The sequence below is a fragment of the Micromys minutus genome (genome assembly GCF_963924665.1).
Source record: "Micromys minutus genome assembly, chromosome: 1".
Taxonomy (NCBI): domain Eukaryota; kingdom Metazoa; phylum Chordata; class Mammalia; order Rodentia; family Muridae; genus Micromys; species Micromys minutus.
This window is the reverse complement of record NC_137969.1, coordinates 250,185,431-250,206,783: the sequence shown is the minus strand read 5'-3', so window position 1 is coordinate 250,206,783 and position 21,353 is coordinate 250,185,431. Positions and strand designations below refer to the sequence as shown.

Below are 21,353 nucleotides of genomic sequence, written 5' to 3'. Positions count from 1 at the left end.
TGGTGACTGTCCCTTGCGTTGTCTTCGTTGTCTTCGTGGGGCTGAGGGATTCTGTGTGTACTGGCCACTCTGAAATGGGCCTCAGTTATGCCTGCTCCGGCCGAGCGCGTGACCGCTTGGCTCCCGACGTCGGTACCTGTTTCTAATGCTCACTGCAGCTCATATAGCCTGCGACTTTTTTGTTGTTGTTTTCTCAGTTAAGAAATGCTTTTCTCTCTGAAGGTTAAATAATATGATCTAAAGATAAAAAGCAATATCGGAATGGGATCCATACACTAAAATCTGTGTGTGTGTGTCTATGGGTATTTGTGCATACATACACATAACACTTCTACATATAGGCAAACATGTAATTCAGTGCCTTTTATTACTTAAAACATTACATTCATATACATTCATACATATGTGTGTATGTATATATGTATAGTGTGCGCACACACATTATAGCGTATGTGTCTCAGAGAGTAACTTGCAGGAGTTGGCTCTCTTCCATCATGGGTCCTGGGGATTGAACTCAGGTTGTTGGGCTTGGCAGCAAGCCCCCTTACCCACTGAGCCCCCAAGCCCCATTTCATGTCTGAGTATAGCAGGGGAAGATAGAAGAAATAATACTCTTCTCCCCTTGTCTCCTGGCTTCAGACGGCGAAACAGTTAAAACAACTTTTTAATTAATGTCCATCCATCCGTGTGGGGGGGGTGGAGGGAGGGAGAGATTGAGATTACCCGTGTATATGCACAAATGGGTGCTTGTACACCTTGGTTCATGTGTGCTGTGTGAGGACAACATTAGAGAGTCTGGCCTCTCCTTTCACTGTGTGGGTTCTAGAGAACGGGACTCAGGAAGTACCTTTGCCCATAAGCCATCTTTCTGACTTGTCGGCCTGACAGCCTATCTCTGTCTGCCTGCCTGTCTGTCTGTCTGTCTGTCTATCTATCTAATTGTGTATGTTGTAGAGGAACACATTTGTAGAGGGTTGAATGACCCTTCCGCAGGGGTCACCCAAGACTATCAGAAAGCACAGATGCTAACACTGTGATTCATAACAGTAGCAAAGTCACAGCTATAAAGTAGCAACAAAATGATTTTATGACTGGGGAGGACCTGGGTTAAGGGCGTGTGGTGGGAGGCTGTGCTAGATCCTTCCTCACCCCAAGTCTAGCTAGGCCGAGGGCTGTGGGCTTGCCCGGTAATCTTGAAATGGAGATCCTGGAGAGGAAGAAGGGCTAGGGTTAATGAAATCCAGAATAGGGCATCTAGGGCCCGCGCTCACAGAGGAGTGTGAGTCTCCTTGTACTGTGAAGATAATTGTGCCGTGAGACAGGAGAGGGAAGGAGAAACCCTTCCCCACGCCCCAGCGGGTGGCCCGGAAGAGCCTCAAGCCTGGGACACAGCATATGTTCACTGAGACTTGTGGTTGTAACTGGGAGCACAGTTTTCTTCCACCCCTCCTGGACACTAGAACCGTGCCGCAGCCGAGGTGCCCTGTGCCATCCTGCATGCCCCCATGGCAGACTGCGACACTCGGTGACACACTTGGTGCGAGCGCCCGGCTCGCCTGACCTGCTTTGCCAGGTGCTTCCTGATGCACCTCCCACTGACGTCCTGCTGTATCTGTGAACAGTGCCTGAGACTCTCAGGGCTACACTGGCAGCCAGAAAGCAGTGGGGACCCACACAGCTTCTGTGCTCACGGTCTCGGCGCAGGTGCTCCCATTCCTGTGAGGTGCCACAAAGCTGCATTTGCTCTGTGTGGTGTCGGTACACCCCATCCTCCCACATGTTCTGCCTTTCGTCTGCCTCCTCTCCTGAGGCTGTACCCCTTCAGTAGACATAATTGTCCTTGTCACCTATCCATCAAGTCACAGCCCCTCCCAGAAGGGGGCGCACTGCTCTCCTGGTCCCAGGGGTGTCTGGCTCTGCACTTTCCAGCAGACAGCCCGCTCTGGAACGCAGAATCTCACCACCTACCTGGCAGGTCCCCAAGGAATAGAGAGGCCAGAATGAGCCCATTGAGCATTGAGGAAGGGAAGCAAGCACCTTCCTATGCTGTCTTGATGGCTGTATTCTCACCACAGACTTGCTAGGGATCTCCCGTGTTCCAGAGACTTCTATCCGGCAGAGGCCAGCCGACAGTTCCTTCTCCCCTAGCGATGGGGGAGCTCCTCTCCTCTCTGGTAGCCCGAGTTGTTGTGAAACTTGGTGGTTCTTCTGAGTAGACTTGATTGAAACAGAGCACCCGGGGCTTTCGAGGGAGTCTGCAGGCAGGCAGCAGAGGAGCTGGGTTCAGGAGCGTGTCACTTCCCAGACCTTTCTGACCTGGCTCGTGGGCAGCAGCTACCAGGGATTGCAACCCTGGACCATCTGCTGTTGAGCAGGAAGCGTGGTCAGGGTAACCTTTGCTGCCATATGGAGCCCATGGTGAGGAAGGCCGCCCGGGGAGAGGAGGCCACAGCGTCTGTGCCCGGTGTCTGAAGTAAGACCTAGCTACTACCCCTCCCAGGACTCGAGGCCACCTTCCTACCTTCCTGAGCCCCAGTTCCTTTATCTGTAAGCTGGGGGCGTCCGATAACAATGAGGAATGAGGACATGGCTGGCCCTTCATAAGCATTTGTGGTCATGTTGGGGCTTGCTTGAAAGGGCCTGTCTGATGGTGATCCTGGTGCTTGGACCCTGGTAGCTGGGGTCCCAAGATCCCTGAGGAGAGTTCAGGGCCTGTTCTCACTGGCCCTGTCCTGTCTGCATGACTCTGGGAGTCCCTGGGCTTTGTTGAAGACTGTGAAGGGGATGATGCCTCCCTGCACACTGGAAGGTCTGAGGGGATCTGTGGGACTCACACAGACCGGGAGGGATCTGGGAAGCACAGGCAGTGGCTGTGGTCACTCTGTGGTAACAGAGTAGGAGGTCCACCCTCAGACCTGCTCTCCTTGCTTTCCATGGCCCAACATTTTGGCTGCGTGTTGGGGTTTATCCCAGAGCAAGACACAGCAGGTTGCTCTTCTGCAGGCTTCACATGCCGAGTGTATGTGGGGGCACCGTGTCTTCCCCTGCGCAGGCAAGCCCAGGGCTGGGAGGAAGAAAGTAAGGACACAGAAAGACTGCCCTCAGACTAGCCTCCTCCTGCCCTCAGACTAGCCTCCTCCTGCCCTCAGACTAGTTTCCTCCTGCCCTCAGACTAGCCTCCTCCTGCCCTCAGACTGGCCTTCTCCTGCCCTCAGCCTGGCCTTCTCCTGCATGACCAGATGGGGAAGGGGCCAGTGAATGATGTAGGTCCTTTCTTAAAGTCACACTTCTGACCTGTGCAGACACCAGTCCCAGGCTGCCATTGACAATACCAACCCCTGCCGATGTAGAGGAAGAAGACAGTTATGGCATCTGGACTGGTTGCTTAGTGGCCCCATGAGCCAACTCCCGTAGCCCCCTATAGCTTCTGGTCACAATCCCTGAGGACTGGGGTGGGGTGGGCGACTGGGGGAATAGGGTGGAAGAATAGGGTCGAGGGACACCATGTGCCCAGGTCACCTGCTAATGATCTGCCAAGAGGTCTGGTTGTCCCCAGACCTAGCAGACAGTGACAAAGTCAGGGAAGGGAGCTGTCAGGCTCTTGCTTAGAAGAAAGGGTTGCTACAGAGGCGGCACTGGAAGGGAACCCAGAAAGGAGGCACCACTTCCCACCTTCTCCTCAGCCCCGTAGCAGGCCCTATTGGTACCCTGCCCATCTCCTCGTCCCTTCTGAGCTCCCTGCCCACTTCACCCAACTGTCCTAAGGCCTTCTGTCTGGACATGTGGTGTCGCACCCTGCCCCCCAAGTGGGTGGTATTTGATGCTCCCTCTCTACCCTAAGAGCCCATTGGAGCATGGGCTGACTTTGCTGTCCTTTAACTGGCTTCTTCTGCCTCTTGCTTCTCTACTTCTGTCCCCAGACTTCCTGGGGTCATTCCATAAATAACTCCCTGCTCCCCTTCATTCCTTGAGACCTCCCTGTAGCTGGTGCTGCTGACTATGGGAACTCATGGCCTCAGAGCCAGGGGCAGGAGGTCGGAGAAGAGGCTGAGGTAGGTGGTAGTGTCTTGCCAGGAAGAGAAACCAGACTGTATGGGCCACGTGACCTAGACATTCCTCACAGGCTTTGAGTGGCCTGTGACCTGAAGGTCATCAGCAGAACAAGCTCAGGGTACTTGAGATGGGGGGGGGGGGGAGACAGTGTCCTTCCACAAAGTCGACCCACAGGTTCCCTAGGAAACAGGATACCCAAGGATGGAGAATCAGGGGTAGGGGTAGGTGCGTGGAGGGGGCTGGATTCTGCTGCTAGGAATAGAGTCTGTACAGAAACTGGACCATGACCCTCTCAGAACTGGTTTGTTGCGTGCAAAGAGAACTGGGCAGATCCCAGAGGACACCTTACCAGCTCTTCACAGGCCCCTCCTGTGGGCACTTCACTTTTGCCTGCAAGCCGCTTAGCTGGGAAGTGGTGTTTCTCTCCCTTGTGGCCCAGCCCTCATTACTGCGGGGTGTGTGTGCGCGCGCGGCGGGGGCTGGGATTAATTTAATTACCCACTCATCTCCTGGAGTCTGGGAGGTACCTGATGAGCTCATGAGTGAGTTTTAGGGCCAGCGAGGGGCGTGAGCCTCCTTGGGGAGTTAGTATCCAGCCTGGCAGTCCCCGCCTAGGCACCCTCTCTTGCTGTCCCTTCCTCCCTGCTCCTGGCCCAGCTGCCGGGCACTGGGAGAGTCTGGTTTGGGAAACCGGGTGGGGACAGGGTCATACTCTGGAGAACTTAAAACTGAATGGCCGGTGAGCGTGAGTGGGAGGAAGCTAAGAGGTGGGAACCGACTCTTCTAATTCAAAAGGAAGATCTCTTCTTGCTCTGGAATTATTTGAAAATTGACTATAAATGGCATAAGTAAAAAAAAAAAAATCACACGTTTCTCATGTGAGCCACACCTCTGACTGAAAGAGTAAATGCTGAAGGCCGGAGGCTTCTCCCCCACCACTTTCTGAATGGTTCTATGGTTGTAAGGGACAGTGACCGTGGACCCCTTACCATCTTCACTTGGTGGTAGTTGGCTGGGTCTCCCCCTGGGTTGGGGACTGCCCCTGGGGGACTGAGTGCTTGCAGCCAAGCCAGGGAATTCTACTACAGCAGAGAATCCAGAAGAGGATTATAGGAATGTTCATGTCTCTCTGAGAGCAAGTCACCTCCACTCCAGAGCTCTGTCCAGCATGGTCCCAAAGGCTGGCCTGCAGAATGGGGCTAGCCTTTAAACTCAAGGGTTTCTTGTAGCTTAGGCTGGCTTCAAGCTATCTGTGTTTCCAAGGCTGCCTTTGCTCTCCTCACCCCCACTTCCCCCACTGTCACCTCCGAGTGTCAGGTCTACAGTCTGTAGAGTGAGTGCTGAGGACTGAACCCAGGACCTCATGCTTGGTAGGTGGGCACCCTACCAACTGAGCTACATCCCTAGCCCTCACAGGGGTGGGTTTCTGGAATGTCCCCGACCTCTTGCTGCGTAGCTGGTGTTCCCTTGACAGGTTGTAGGATCTGGAGAGTCCCATTTGTTCCATGTTTGCCTTTCTGCTCTCAAAGAGACCTGCTATTCCCTGAGTGTGGAGCCTTTTCCCAGCTTGCCTGTGAGTAGAGTCATTACAAGAATTGCTCTTGAGTATTGTCTGACCCAGGAGTAAACCGAGGCATCCCTGGCTGCAGCCTCTGTAGATGACTAGAGCCTTGTAGGCAGGGCCCAAGTGGAGAGACTGGTCTAGTCCATGCCTTGGGTTATTTGAATTACAGTTTCCTGTGCTTCCCTGGAGTGTGAGAGGGTCTCCTGAATACTTGGAAACTCAGTGAGGAGCTGTGCAGTGAGGCTGGGCCCCCGGGCAGCATTGCCCTTTGGAGCTACCCTGTGCCGGGCACTGTTGTCATTCCTGAGGATGTGCTGGCCAGGCCTTACCAGGGAGCTGCCCTCCTCTCCTCCCCTGTAAAAGGCTCCACATTCCTAAGAGGTGACTATTGGGAATGAGGAGGAGGGAGGCTCTGGTTTTTTTGTTCTCCAGCCTGTGGGTTGGGCCTTGCTCCCTGCTCCCCTGTTCCCACACTTTTTCCTGTTCTGGGCTGTATCAGATGCTCTGCTGGTCCCTGATCTAGGCTGAGTGGGTGGGGGCTCCTGAGGGTTCTTTAGGTACCCTCCCTGGGGCAGAAAGTGTCCCTTAACAGGCAAGTCAGAGCCCATCTGTGTGAGCCTAGGTATCCCTGGGGACTTAAGTTCCTGATGGTCAGTGGTGGGCTTTATAGCCACCTCTTATTAGAGCCTGTGGATAGCGGGGGGGTCAAGTTATCAGCATGGGGGCATCAAGGGCAGGCTTCCCTGGGTTCATGCTGGCTTTGTGCTGGAAGGGGCAGATGCCCCCTTGTTCCCATGGTTGATGTGTCTGTCCTGTCTAATGCAGATCCCATCCCCTTCTGTTCACATAGGAATTGTAGAAGCCCATGGAGTTTATTCCCCAGCCCTACCCTGAGGTGGGCTCAGTAGCCGGTTTTGCTCAGCGTGTCTGCTGCCCCTGCCTTGTTCTGACTTTGAGGGTTAGGGTATGAAGTACCTCGGAGACCCTGCATCCTTTGCGAGAGGGGATACAGGTGGTGGCTCACTGAGCTGGTGGACAGAACCTCTAGTAAGAGGTACAACAGTCCATCTTAACTGGGTGTCTGGCTGACTGAGGTGTCCCATACCGTCAACCTCACAGGGTGCTTAGGGTAGGACTGCAGAGTCCCCATGCCTGTTTGTGTCTTCCCTGCCTGACTTTCGGTCCTTGAGTCAAATGCCTTCCACTGCAGCCCGGGCATGAGGATGGTCCGTCTGCCCCTCTGCTGCTGGGGAGGAAGACGGGGGGGGGTGTGGGGGCACTGCAGGGTAGGCAGGCGGGGGCAGCAGAATGGAGCTGGCATGCAGTGAGACTTTTGCCAGCTTTTCTGATGGGATGAAAAAGCGGGGGCAGCATGGTGAGGGAGGGTGGACTTTGTTTCTTGAGTTGTGTTATAAGTGGGGTTGTTTGGGCCTCATGGTTGGTGACTGAGGAACTCCCCGCAAGTGTCCTCTTTGGGGGTGGAGAAGGGAGCACAGAGCCTAGGGTATGGGCTTTTTAAAAATCCCCCCTACTTTTGCTCCTCTCCAAGCCCTGGGCCCTTAGGCTACTGCCTGGTGTTGCTCACATTCAGGGAGGGTCTTTCTGCCCCAGCTGCTGTCTGCATGTCTCTCTACCCATCCACTAGGGTCTCTGACTTCCTTGAAGAAGACCGTTTCCCCACTACATAGTAGAGAGGAGGCTTCTAGACTCTGGGCCCTGAGGAGGGGCTGTCTCTGGCTGTGGGCTATTTATGCCAACTATGCTTGGATACAAAACCTCCTGGAATCAGAAGGAATCACACCCCAGGGGTTGGGGGGGGTATGTAGGCCAGGGAACTAACCATCACCTTTCTGGAAACCAGACCATATTGAGGGAGCACTAGGCTAGAGTGGGGTGTGCCCATGGGGTGAGCTCCTGGTGGCTAACGTACCCTGTTCTTCCCCTCTGCCCTTCAGATCCCTCCTCCACCTACATCAGGCCACTGGAGACCAAGGTGAAGCTGCTGGACAGTGACAAGCTGCCCCCACAGGTATGTGGATTACTGGGGGATTGGCTCTAGGGGTAATGGCCACTACTTCAGAGTCCATCCCATCCCCAGTTTTGGGGGCTCCCATAGCTTCCTCCTTAGCCTTGCTGTGTCTTGGCCTGTCTCCTAGAAAGCCTGGTCCAGGCTCCTGGAGGGGGCAGGGCTTGCCAACCTCGATGACCGCTGCTTGCCCAGCGTCTGCAAGCTCCGTATGGCTGGCACTGGACCCATATGGGACCCCTAACCTCCCACCAGCCAGTTCCTCACTAGATCTCCCTTCCTGCCTCCCCTGCGTAGCCCTGCTCTCGTGGATAGTTGTGGTTTCGGGTCCACGCAGGGAGAGCAGCATTAGGATGTCAGGTGATAGACTTGGTCATGGCTGCTGGCAGAGAGGAGGTGTCTACTGAAGGGGGTGGAGCCTCTTGTGGGCTGTGACGGGACATGGAGGAGAGACCAGTAAACACCTCCACTGTCGGTGGGGATGGCAGAGGGCCTGGTGAAGAGAGGCTGTGGTATGCTCCCTCCAGCCTCCCCGCTCCTGACTCACCCCTGGCTTCACCTTAGTCTCTCCCTCCTCTGTTATACTTGCTGGTATAATGTATGTGGCCGTCCCTGGATGAGACATCCTTAGAAATTGCTCAGATGCCTGGCCCTGCTGCCATGTGACCTGCTGGGCTCAACACCCACTGCCCCGCACTGGAAGACCATGACCTCCTCTGTCCACTGGTGGCTACTGGGAGGCTCACCTCCCAACAATGAATTCAGTTCACTGTGTCACCTCCATAGGCCACCCTGCTGAAGCTAGTCTCACCTGGTAGGGCAAGACTCCTGGGAGCCCGACTGTATGCTGTTGCAATGGGGGTGGGGCAGAGGTGCCGGCAGTATTTTGGGGGCCCAAAGGCAGCACCTGCCTTGGAGAAGGTCCACATCCACCTGGAGGGAAGGGAGTTGTTCGTGCCAGTACTCGCTCCTGCCTGCTGGGCCACTGCTGGCTGAGCAAGGGTTGGCATCCCGTGCCAGGGCCCCGACTCTGTCCCTATGGCTCCCGGGCAGCGTCAGCCTTGGTCTGGCCTTCATTCCTGTGGAGAGGCAGACAAGGTGTCCCCTTCCAAGTACAGGATGCTGTTCCACAGGAAGCGTGCTCCACCATCTAACCAGGGAACAAACAGCCCGTGCTTTTACAGGGATTGGGGTTGTGCTTGGTATTTGTCTCTGCTCTTGGGGCCACTTTGCGAACCTGTACCCCAGTTTCAAGTGTTGGGCCAGGCCATGGACTTGTACAGCAGGTGGATGTGAAATCTGTGGTGTAGCAGTCCCTCCCTCCTTCCCTCCCTCCCTCCCTCCCTCCCTCCCTCCCTCCTTCCCTCCCTCCCTCCAGCAACCACAAGTCCCACATGGAAGTCCTCCCTACCCATGGCTGTGTTCCCTTGCCTTATGTCCCCTGTGTTGAGCCTTCGGGCCTGAGCAGTGGCCAGCTCTGTCCTGGTCCCACCCCTCTAGGGATCAGCCCTACATTCTGGGCCTCCTTCATGCACACCTTTAGGTGTGTCTCCACTTACTCTGAGCTTTCTTGGCCCCGGGCTGTCTGTCATGTTCCTTCCTGTGGATTACGCCCCTACACCTGCCTGACTGCCAGAGCCCTCATCCATGCCTCCATCAGCTGTCATGCCTGAGCTGTGTGTGAGCCTGGGAAGCCCCAGATGCTCCCCACCCAGTCTCCGAGGCCCAGAAGGGAGGCTGACTCTCACCCAGGCTCCGGAAGATTAGGACCCTCCGAGGGAGGGGAGTCAGAGCGCCCTCTGTATGTGCCACCATGCTGTGGCTTCGGGACAGGTTCTGGGCATCTTGAGGGAAGAAGTCCATGATGGCAGGACAGTCGACTTCACTCCTCAGCCTCAGGGCTCTGGTGTGTAAAATTTCATGATTCTGTTATGAAATCACATTCAAACAGAAACCCCCAGCCCCTCGCAAAGCTGAGAAATTCGTCCACTGGCGAAAAGCAGGCGTGAGAAATGTTTGCAATATTGTAAGGTGATGTGTCCTTGGGGTTTGAGTGGGAGGCCAGAGAGTCTCCCCTGATCCTACCCTACTCCCCCAACCCCTCCCCCACAGCCTCTATTTAACTCCGAAACGGCTTTAATTAAAAATGTGCCAGGGTGCTCACAGGCTAAATTACTGTAGTGCGGTTCATATTTTCTTTCTCGTGCCGGCTTTAAAATCTCATCAACACAGCTGCTTCCTCCAGGATGATTCATCCCAGGATTCCGTGCACATTATTTCTCTTGCAGATTCTCTATGGCCAGCCTGTCCCTGTCCCCGTAGGGGCAGCTGTAATTGACGCTGGGGCCTCTGGTTAGCCCCCTGCTGGGCTGATAAATGAGACCTCCAGAGCCACCACTGAAGCCACCTCACAAAAGAGCAAGCAGCCCTGGTGTTCTCTCACTAAGGCCAGAGGGCCCACTGTGGCTGCAGCTGCAGGCTGGGGCTCTGGATGGAGGCTATGGTCAGCCCTACGGCCGGGAAGCACCCTAGACCTCCTCTATCCCAAAACCTTCATGCTCTCCCACACAGGGCCAGGCACCACGGGGTTGCTGAACGTAGCCCGTGATAATGTCTATGCCAGACACAGGTAGAGGAAATGGATGGGGGAGTGCTTCCTGGCACGGATGCTCCGTTAATCAACTAGGGCCGCCGAGTTGTGCCCTCGAAGCGGAGAATGCACAGACAACCAAACTTGTTCTCTGCTCGGGAGGCTGGAAGTTGAATGTCAGGGTGCTAACAGGGTTGGTTTATCCCTAGGCCTTGCTCCTGTCTTGTTGATGGCAAGCAGTCCCTGTGTCTCTCATACTTTTCTGTCTTTGACCTAATCTGTCTCTTTAAGGAAGATGGCAGGCACCCTGATGACCTTACTTTAACTTGCTCATCTCTGTGAGGACCCCCACCTCCAGAGGTTATCTCATCCCAAGGTTAGGACTGGGGCGGTGGAGTGGGCATTGGGACTTAACCACATGACGGGGACAGTGCGGCACTAGCCTCATGTGAACCATCAAAAGTGAACTTGGGTCCTGGACAGACCTGAGTTCAGCCATTTCTGTCCCATCGATAAGCTTCAGGCAAAAACTCCCTGCCTTTTGCGCCTTAGTTTCCTCAGTGACACCCAGCACAGGTCTGGTGTGGCCCTGGCAGCAAGCACCCCTGTGGGCAGTCCTTGTCTGTCTGCCGTTTCCTGATCCCAAGGGCCTCTGACTGTGCTGTCTTGGCAGATAACCTCTGCATGAAGCGCTCAGTGTTGTCCTGTGTCTGAATTTGGAACAAGCCTTTAGGAACCACCCACCACTACCCAAAACCCTGTTGACGGCCCATTTTTGTAGGGCTGCCTATCTACCTAAGGTCATTGTTACGGTGCTTCTTTATGGTGGCAGTTTAGCTGGGTAGTGTCTGCCATGGCACATGCTGCCTAAACAACTCAAGGGTACTCCTGTTTTGTCCCTGTGATGTGGGCTGGCACCTTGCCCCCTCCCAGGCTCTGGAAGACTTGAAATGCTGTCTTAGCAAGGTCCTGAGTCTGTCTGCTCCCTGCCAGGGACCCTGTTGTCCACCCACAGCAGAAGGGCAGGGCAGCCAGGTGACCCAATGAGGGTCTAGGCTCTGTGTCTCAGCAGTGAAGGCTCAGGGAGCGCCTACCAGGAGTCAGGTGCTGAGCAGAGATGGCTCACTACTGCCACCTATCTGCCGGGGGATACCAGGCAGCTGGTGTAACCTCTCTGGGCCTCAGTTTCCTTATCTGTAAAACAAGGCTACTAATATACCTGCCTTATATGTCACTCATAGAGTTAAAGGGCCGTTGTGAATAACAGAGATGTGGGCCAGCTGGTAGTGAGGGCCATGTTGGGGGCAACTCTACAGCCCTGGCAAGCCCCTGCCTGACTGCAGGGCATGTATACCAAGCAGAGGCCCAGGGGGTTGGTAAATTGTATAGACTTACCCATCTATAGTAGGGCTTTCATACTGTAAGCCTGCATCCCTCCGATATCTCACTATCTCCCTGCCTGGCCTGTTTCTCCTTCATCTCAGTGAACCAAACGGGACCTGTGGTAGTGGGGATCTAGCTGTCCCATGGGTGAGCCACCCCATCAGAGGCCTCTGGCCTGGTGGTCCCTCCAGCAGGTTTGACAAGTGGGGTATATGAGATTGGCTGGGTGCTAGGGGAAGTGGCGCCAGCTGGGGCCCGGAAGTGACCTTATTGCTTCATCTGAATACTAATGAAAAGAAATTTCAGGGCCCCCAGCCAAAGCTGCTACCCCTTTGTTCCTAATGGCCTGCAAATGAGTTAAGATTAAAGAGTAAGAAAGCAGATCCAGTTGCCATCACTGGGTAGCCTCTCAGAGCTGGCTGGGGCCTTGGGGGTACCCTAGACCCTGAAGGAGACTGCATACCCTAGAAGGGTATTTGGGCTTTGGGCTCAAACATTGGATAGCTTCTTAGGGTCTTCCCCCCCACCCCCCCCCCCGGCCTCAAGTGTAATGACAGCACCCTGGCCTATCTGAGATCCCTTGGCTTTGGCCAGTCCTGTCTAAGGAAAGGGACCAGGCAGAGGGCATAGGCTGGCAGGGTGATGCTGTTTTCTCTCCTTCCAGCTGCCCCGCCCCTACGGCCGCCAGAGAAGCCTGCTCCAGGTAGAGCTGCTGGGGAAGGGGTGGGGGGGTCTGCAGTGGTTCTGAGGGGCTGCTAAGTGCTGTGTGGTGTGTCTGCTCTGTCTCCTCTCCACTTTCATTCCTTCCGGGGAGCTGACCACTCCCAGAACGCACTAGTCCCACCTTTGGATTCCTTTTGGGACCCACTCCTTCTGAGCTGGCGGTGCTTCCTGCTATGCAGGGTAACAACTCCATTCTGCCGGGGTATTCCTCGAACTGCTTTTCCCACTGGCCTATCGCTGAATGCCCCGGGGCAGGAGCCTGTGTGCCCGTGGGAATATCACATATCCTCTTTCCCACAGCACCCAACCCTTCTTCTGATGCCACCCCACCACCCCACCTCTGCAGGAGGGCCCTTGCAGTCTGGGGCTGGGGAATGCTACACCAGTGAGTGGTAGGTAGAGCAAAGGCCTGGCCTTAAACAGCTGTGCCCCTCCCCCTGCCCCACAGAAGGGAAAGTTCCAGGTCATGTGGCCAGATCTCAGCCCACTTGGGTCCTCACTGCTGGACGTCTAGAAACTTCCTTAGAAACTCACCACACAGTTGTGATAACCAAAGGTGTCTTAGACGTTTCCAGATGTCCCCGGGTCAGAGTCACCCCAGCTGAGGACCACTGGTGGGGCTGGTTCAAAGTCAGCTGCAGTGGAGTGGCGTGTGTATCTGGCCTCCAAATCCTCCTGCCCTGCTCTTGCACATGGTCCAAGTGGACCAGTTGTTGCAGTGCACGGCTGTGAATTCACATAGGCTCCTGCAGAGGCCACTCCACCGAGCCCTGGTCAGTCTGTGGCCCTGGCTTCTCCTGGTGGAACAGCTTCCTATAAGGGGCCTGTATTCTACCTGCTCTGAAGTCCTCCCTCTGCTGTCTGCAGTCCTCCCTCGACTTCCAGCCTGACCAGTGAATTGGTGAGCTGTTTGTTTACGGGTGGAGCAATGCTTTCAGGCTGCCGAGGCTCCAAAAGTATTATCCAGAGTAACCCAGACCATTACTTACACTTGGGTGAGCAATCCCACAAACCTTCCTCCTTCTGGACAAAGAAGGTCATCAGACCTGGGAGGCAGCCTCATGGGTAGAAACAGGAAAGGTAGAAAGTGAAGCCTTGGAGGCCCAGGGTGGGTCTTACCTCAGGCCCCCTCACATTTCTGCATATCCACAGTTGGGGTGTGGGGGGCAGTGACAATGCCTGCAGCAGTGGGGTTCCCTGACCCCCAAGATAGAAGCTGGCTACATTAAAGAGAGCGGGCTTCACAGGAGCCTCCCTGGCTTCTGGTCATGCTTCACAGTGTGGTACCCCATAAGACTACAGGTTTATACTGTATGTGCTCAGTGTCTTGGAGGCTGCCAGGGAAGGAAAAGTTGGCCAGGGACCCCACGCCCTGTGAGAAGCCCACCTCCCCACACTGGTAGTACTAGCAGCGAGGAGGGAGCCCACCTCTGGGCCCTTGGTGGTCCTCTAGTCCTTTTCCTGGTCCTGAATCAGCATGGAGCTTTGAGTGGTTCCTTCAGGCAGGCTGCTTTCCACCCCAGGCCTGGTGGCATCCGTGAGGCATGGCGCTATGCCTCGAGCTCAGTATGTCCTCTGCAAGTGCCTCGTGAACACACGGGAGCTCTATGGATGGCACGTTTTAGGGAATGAAATTCTCCTGGAGCAGGGAGACGTGAGGCACGCTCCCTCCAGCACAGCCCAGGAAGAGGTCGCTGGCACGGCGGCTGACTGTCCGTCTTCCCTAGCAAGGAGTGCCTGGGTGGGTGGGTCATGGGCACAGAAGGGCAGCCTCCTTTGGTACCTGCCCTCTGACAATGCTTGCCTGGGTTTCTCCAGCATGAGGCTCCTCCTCCCTGAAAAAATTCCTGGAAATAGGAAGGCAGTGGAGTCTGGCAGCATCAGCGGGGTAGCCAGAGGTCACATACCAAGGTTGTACTAGGCAGTAAGCGGGTGGCATCAGGTACTGCCTGGCCTTGGGTAGAAGCCTGAACTGCCCTTGACTCTGAGGTTGCAGGGCAAGCGACCCCAAAGCTTCCTGGGTCTCCTCACTCCTAGTTGAGAATCCTTAGGAATGGGCATAAAAGGTGCATCGTGTACACTCAGACAAGAGAGAGGAATGTGGGGTTGCAGTAGCTAACCGCAGCTTGGAAGTCTTGTCCCCGCTGTGAGAAGGCTGAGGGAGACCCAACCTCCCCCTAGGATGTCAGAGCAGGTGGCCTTTTGTCCTATCGGCACCAATGCCCTGACCTTCAAGGGATCTGCAGCTCCCGCCTCCCCCTCCGAGATGAAAACAGGAGTTCTGTTCTGCCCTGGGCTCTAGGCGGCAACTAGCAGTCTTTTTAATTTGGCTTTTTAAGTGTGGCAGTGGTTACTCATTTGATATGTCATCCGTCACGTTGTCCCTAATGAGAGATTATGTGCGTTTCCCCCTGCCTGCTTCTGCGGCTTGCTAATCAAGTCCTGTGCACACACAAACATTTATAGATGCTCACCCAAAGTAGGGGTGAGGAGTTGCATGCTGCTAATAGGAAACCCCCACCCCTCCCAAGGAAATTACCCAGGACTCTATGGTAGGGCAGGGGTGAGAGGGGATGGGGCCTTAGCACACACTAACAGGCCGCTCAGGAACCAAACAGGCTGTGGGAAGGGACGCCCAGCCCAAACGTAATCCTATGTGTGGGTGAGGACGGGACAGGACAGGACAGGATAGATCCTGCCTTCTTGGTCACGGGCTGGCGGGAAACAGACCAGACTACAATTTGTCCCACCCCTGGTTCTGAGGCTGAATGGGCCATCACTGTGCATTCTCTGCTGGGCTGCTAACCTGCCTCTGCTGTCTTTACTTTGTGTACCAGTCACAGCAAGGTGGCAGAGACATCTCCAAGTCCCCACAGAACAGAATTGGTAGGCAAGGTCCCATGAGAACGGACACATGTATTTATGTGAGGACATTGAGAGCTCATTAGAATTTAGAAGGTGCTCTCTGCTGAAAAGTGTTCTGTGGTGGCCAGGAGGTGACGGTGATTTAGTTTAGGGTTTTGAGCAGGGCTGGGGTAACCCCTCAGGGAAACATGATGGCCGTGGAAAGGGTCACTCATGGTGGAGTTAAGGAGTATTGGGGACAGTTGGGGACAGTCTCGATCCTTGTGATCTGGTCATATTCACTAGATCTGGTCCTTGTGTCAGGAAGGATTGATCTTTCTGTGGGCTTTAATGCATTGCAGTGGCCTGCACAAGTCCGTGGTCAGGGTACCACAGTCCCACTTGATGGCTAGGGCCATTCACAAGGTCTCTTGGGCAATCCCTTTGCAGATGATGCTGGCCGGGGCCATGTCTGGTGTAAGAGTCATGAGGAGTTGCCTCAGGAGGCTTCTGGATTCCCACATGAGTTTGGGTCATACCCAAGGCTGAGGAAACAACCCCACTGCTCTGCACCTGTTGCTTGGCCTTTGAACACACTTAGCCCACAAGACCCCTGTAGACCCCGTTGCCCTGTTGACAGACTTCTTCTCTGGCTGGATTCTGGTCTCTCCAGGTTGGGGGTGGAGAGACTATCCCAACTTTTTGTCTAGTGGTCAGGGCGCCTCTGTCTGTCTGTCTGAGCTTTGTCGCAGCCTTGGCAGTTGGGTGGTGGGAGGTCTGAGAAATGGGAGGCTGGGCCCTATGACTGGCAGGAGGCCAGCACTGGAATGTGGGGATCTCTTCCAGGCTGGATGAAGGAGCTGCTAGGTGGGAGGAGGAAGCCCTCTTTAGAGCTGCTGCACAGCTGCCCGCTTCCTGCCAGCCAGCCTGGCCTCTTTTCTTCCTGCTGTGTTTGGGGAACTCAGCAGCCCGCTGATTTATGGACATTCCTGTGTACTCTTTATCTGCCTCGTGGGTTCCTCCTTTCCTTTGAAGTCTTGGTGGCTTAGAAAGGAAGGCTGTTTTCTGTGGGGCTGGACCTGGAAGATGGACAGCCTGGACTACACCTTGTCCACCATGCAGTTTCCCTGTCCCTTGGAGACTCTGACTCCTGGTCTTGGGTCACTAGCCTGGCTTACAGGGATTCTTTTTTTCTTCCAAGGGAGCCACCTCAGGGCAGCGTATGTGTGCCCTTCCTTCCCTTTTCTGGTCTGCACAGGTTCTTGTGGATTCAGAACTCCCAGGCCTGCTTTGGGGAGGATGCAGGGGTGGGCTTCTCTGTCTGATGGTGGAGGCAGCTTATGAACTCTGGTGATCACCTGGAAGGGTGTGCTTGAGCAGACAAGTCGCTGTGTAGAGGGTGACATGCTTGTGCCTGTAAGGCTGGGTCTTGGCTTAGGGGCCTTGACCCTTTCGCCATCTCTGGATCTGACTGTCTTCTTTCCACTCATAGCAGGCAGGTTCTGGAGAGTTCCGGACCCTTCGGAAAGGCTTCTCCCCGTACCATTCGGAATCCCAGCTCTCGTCCCTGCCACCCTCCTACCAGGAAGTCCTACAGAACGTAAGTGTCCCCACCAAAGATCCCTATTATTCCAGAACCTTCAGAATCGTTGCTCTGAGCTCCAGAGGAGACAGACAGAGGTGAGACAGGCTGGTTACAGCCCAGGGCATGCTGGCGAAAAAAGACTTTGGGCTTTTACCTGAAGCCCCACTTGTGTCTAGGGCAGCTGTGGGTAAAAGCCAAACTTGGACTGCCAACTCCGAGAGTCCCTCCTTACTCTACCCTCCTGGGATAGGGCCCTGGGCTCCTACATCCTTAGGGGGACCCAGTGAGGAGGTAAGAAGTGAATTGTTGGGTAGGTGACATTGCTGGACTTCCAGGGCAGTGTGTGAAGGCCATGGCAGGGGGCTGCCAGGCGGAGCCCCATATTCTATGCTGTTTGTCACTCTTTAGCCCAGAGAGGAAGCCCCTGGCCTGAGATTTAGGCATTGGAGCCAAGGGATGGAGCCTTGTAAGTTAATGGGCCATGTGCCAGGACCATCAGAGGCCTTCAGGGCCATCGGCCCCTTGCTCACCTGGGCTCTGACCTGTTTGGAGTCACTTTAGCTCTCAGGAAGTGACTGTTCATTCACGTTTGCCAACCCAGCAGAGAGGGTTGTGGGATGCCATTCTCACCTGCCCTGTGGGACCATACTTCCAGGAGCATCCCTGTGGGACTCCCTGTGGGACTCCCTGTGGCTGTTCACACTTCACACCCATGTGCTACTCTCTTCTAGTACAGGCCTTCCTGGGAAGTATGTGGGTCCCTCTCCTGCTCTGCACCGTCCCCCCATGATGGCCAGCAAGGCTGCCTGTGGCCTTTCTGTGGTCTTGGTGGGCCACAGTGCTGGCACAAGACAGTCCATGCCACACTGGTCCTCTGCTCTCTCTTCCTTAGCCTGGCTACCTCCTCCTCCACCTGTTGGCACTGCAAGCAGCCAAGCCCATGGGCTGCAGATAATCCACATATTATCCAGGCCCTACCTGTGACCGAATGATGCTCTAATCGTCTCACGATGAAGGGCTCAGAGAGCTAAGCCATGCCCCACAGGGGCTGGTTCCTCAGGTTTCCGCTCTCCTCCATTCTGGGGGCGTTAGAAGACTGAAAACGGCCCACTGGGCGTCGTGAACTGAAGGCTTTCAAATGCCGGCATCCGTGAAGAGCATCGCTGGGTCTGGTGATAGGTCAGCCTGCCAGGTGCCAGGCCACCTCCTGTAGCCCCTAGGGGATGCCTTCCCCACCCCCAGTCTTCAACAGTGCTGACAGGAGGCTAGCAGAATGTGGGAATATTCTGGAAGGTTTCATGGTGGAAGCCATGGGAAGGGATCAAGTGTCTCATCCTATGAGAGGCTGCTGCAGATTGCAGGACCTAATGGGCAAGGGCATACTAGTGCCCAAATGGGCCTGGAGGTCAGGGGTCAGTGTGGGGCTCTAGAGCAGGGCATATCTGTGTTCCATGAGGGCTGTGCACTGAAGAGCGTCACATCATCTATTTAGGATAGTGAGCCAAGGGACAGAAGGCCAGGGAGCTGAGGCGGGAGGCACTTTGGATGGAGTGCCCCCACGGATGCCAGTCTTAGCAGTTACCGAGGCCACTGCATGCAGGGGACGAAGGCTCAAGGTCAAGGCTGTGGTCCCGACTGCTCATCTTGATCCTGAGTGCCATCACTGCCTGGCCACTGTCTCCCCCATCCTGGGGCCGCTCTCCTTAAGGCACACAGGGTTCGATAGGACAGCAAGCTCAAAACGCTGAAAGTCCCCAGATAAAAGTGGGTGGGTGGGTGTAACCCTCCCCTCCCTGCCTCCAGTCTCTGGAGGAGGCACTTCCTGACAGGAGCATGAAGGTGTGGACAGGCATCTTGGGAAAAGCTGATCTTCACACAAACTCTGGGGTGGCCTCTGGGGAACCGAGTGACGCTAACCCCAACGCTAACCCCCATACCTCAGTCACTGTAACCAGTCATTAAGAGTTGAGCAATGGCCTTTCCACTTTTCAGAGCCCCAGGCCCTGCCCACCCTGATACCTGATGCTTTGGGGGTGAGTAGAGCCGGGAGTGGCTAGACCACATGCTAGCAATCCATCCATGTGCCTCCTGTATTTCTTTTACTGTTCCTTCCTGGAGGAGCCCCCCCACCCCCACCCCCAGCAGTCACTTAGAAACTGGTACAGATAAGGAAGCAGGTCAGGCACTCAGGGCGAACTGGAGATAGGCCTTCTCTAGGACAAGTGACAGTAAGGCACAGGGAAGGATGTGGACACCACAGCATATTAGGACCAGACCCCGCTTTATTCATTTGGCTGGCACCCTCTGCTGGCCAGTGGGGGAAGTGTGGCTGCTGCTCAGGTCCAGCCTAGCTTGGGCAGCAGTCCTGGGGATATTACATCCTCACCCACCCACCCCCTTTCCCCATTTGGTTTCCCTGTTTACTAACCCGGCAGCCTGGGCTAGAGTTAGAAACACACTGACTGGGTGTTCTCCAGCGTTTTGCATGCTCCCTGTGGCATGTGACACAGGAAGGGAGGAAACTGAGGCTCAGAATAGGCCAAGGCACAAGCCAAGTCCCAGTTAAAGGGACCATGCCAAACTCGGGCTGTCTTAGGTCCTAAGCACTTTCAGGGCAGAGCCCACGTGCCTGTGCTGGCACTGGTGTCATCAGCCTGGGAGGCCCTGGCGAGCACCCTTGGCTGGTGGCCCGAGGAAAACGGGCTTGGTGGACAGGCTGTCAGTGGAAGGCCCTGGGCCTGAGGACAACCATAAAATCCCTACTAGGCTTTATGGTGGCTGAGCTTAATGGCCATGGCTGGACAGGATTCAGTCTTGGGTCGGCTTCCCTGACTGCTGGCAGGAGTCTTCAGGGCCCAGGTCTTGCCGAGGGAGTAGTTCTGTCTTCAGGCTGATCCCCGGCCTCCAGAGTTCAGCCACTGACAACTCCCCTCCTACTTGTCCCTGGGGCACGCACTTCTTGCTGTTTTCTTAATTGCCCCGTGGTCCATAATTATAGTCCAGGGCAGAAGCCTTTGCCTCACTTATGGTCACCAGGCGGGAGGGAAGCTGGAGGGAGGCTGGGTCAAGCGCTCTAATAGATAAAATACTCAGCTTCAGAAGGACTGGGTCCCCTCCTGATCCAGCCCGGTCTGTCCTCAACTCTTACCTTTGAACAGGTAGTCGGGAGCTGACTCGCCACCCAGGTGGTCAGGGCTGGACTAGGGGGCAGGGAGCAGGGCTTAGGATGGGTTGGGTGGGCTTGGGTGGGGTTGAGCCTCAGCCTGCCGAGTGACATGGATGTCTGGCTCTCTCAAGATGTTCATGCTACATCTGCAGAACAACATACATGTTCTTGTGTGCGCCCCCCCCAACCCTTCTCCTTTTGTTCTGCAAGTCACCACCATGCTATCATGTAATCTACAGAAGAGGTGGCATGGCCAGAAAGCATGAAGGCCAGCCAGGCAGACGTCTCCCCCACCCCTGCCTTTTCTCCAACTCTCCCACCCCACCCCCTGTCTCCTTCTGGCTGGGTGTTGGCTCCAGGTAACAGGGTGTTGGCTGGTGTTTATCCAGTGACAGACATCTGGGATCCAGCATGGGGGTCTCATTTATGTCGTTCTTTCCACAGGGTCCAGCCTGCCCCGTACCTGAGCTGCCCTCACCCCCTTCCACCGTCTACAGTTCGGCAGGACAGAAGCCCGAGGCTGTTGTGCATGCCATGAAGGTAAAACGTGCCATGTGGCTCCTTCCTGAGCACACCATGAGACCATGGGCTCATGGTACCCCAGTCCCGCAGGTGCTAATCCCCAAGCACTTGAGCTGGGGAGGTTGGGGTGGGTGGGAGACTGTCCCTGTCGGTGGCTGGGGCACCACGGAACTTGTGCTGGATGTAGCCTTGAGCCCATCAGTTGCCTGCTCAGCCTAAGGTGTTGCTGCTGAGGGCAAGTGTCCCCCTAAGGCCAAACAGAGGCCCAGTTAGGAGTAAGGCTGGAATGGAAGGTCCCGGGTTTCACGACTGCTGTCTAGAAGGCAGCCCTGCCCAGGGCTCTGTTTCTCTTTGCACACCATGGTTATCACCCTGTGCAGACACTCAGTCACAATGGGAGCCGGCAGTCACTGCTGTGTCCCTCACGGATGGGAACAGGCGGTCACGTCCTTTGGTGGCTCTCGGAGCAAGTCCACCTGGAGTCCCTGCCCAACCTCCCTAGTTTCCTTAGCTCTTTGCTGGCCTTCTCCTGACTCCTTTCTCTTCAGGTTCTGGAAGTACATGAGAACCTTGACCGGCAGCTTCAAGACAGCTGTGAGGAGGATCTGAGCGAGAAGGAGAAGGCCATCGTTCGAGAGATGTGCAACGTGAGGCACTTCCCAGGCTGGGGCTGGGGGCTGGGCCTTGGGAGTGTGGCCATCTGCCTCTTACTCACTTAGCTATGGCTTGGGGAGGACTGGCTTCGGAAATCCTGGCTCATTCTACCCACCATCCCTTGCCCTTTGAAGAAGCCCCTGACCTCTCACCAGATCTGTCCATTCCCAGGAGTGCAGGCCTGGACTCTGGACAGAGCCTGAGCTCTGGTTTCTCTGCTCACTAGTGCCCCCTGGTGGCCTC

At 55.4% G+C, this 21,353-nt stretch overlaps 1 protein-coding gene across 3 annotated transcripts in view; it reads left to right on the top strand.

The window, feature by feature from the left end:
- CCDC85C (coiled-coil domain containing 85C) overlaps nt 1-21,353 on the top strand; it is a 66,469-nt gene that overhangs the window by 42,067 nt on the left and 3,049 nt on the right. The window contains exons 2-6 of one of the 3 annotated variants that reach the window (XM_080939078.1): nt 7,573-7,646; nt 12,281-12,319; nt 16,676-16,783; nt 20,379-20,474; nt 21,005-21,103. In XM_080939078.1, the coding sequence (XP_080795204.1) occupies nt 7,573-7,646; nt 12,281-12,319; nt 16,676-16,783; nt 20,379-20,474; nt 21,005-21,103 (416 nt within the window). The remainder of the gene's footprint in view (nt 1-7,572; nt 7,647-12,280; nt 12,320-16,675; nt 16,784-20,378; nt 20,475-21,004; nt 21,104-21,353) is intronic. The other 2 variants (XM_080939080.1, XM_080939079.1) reach the window with 2 other exon arrangements.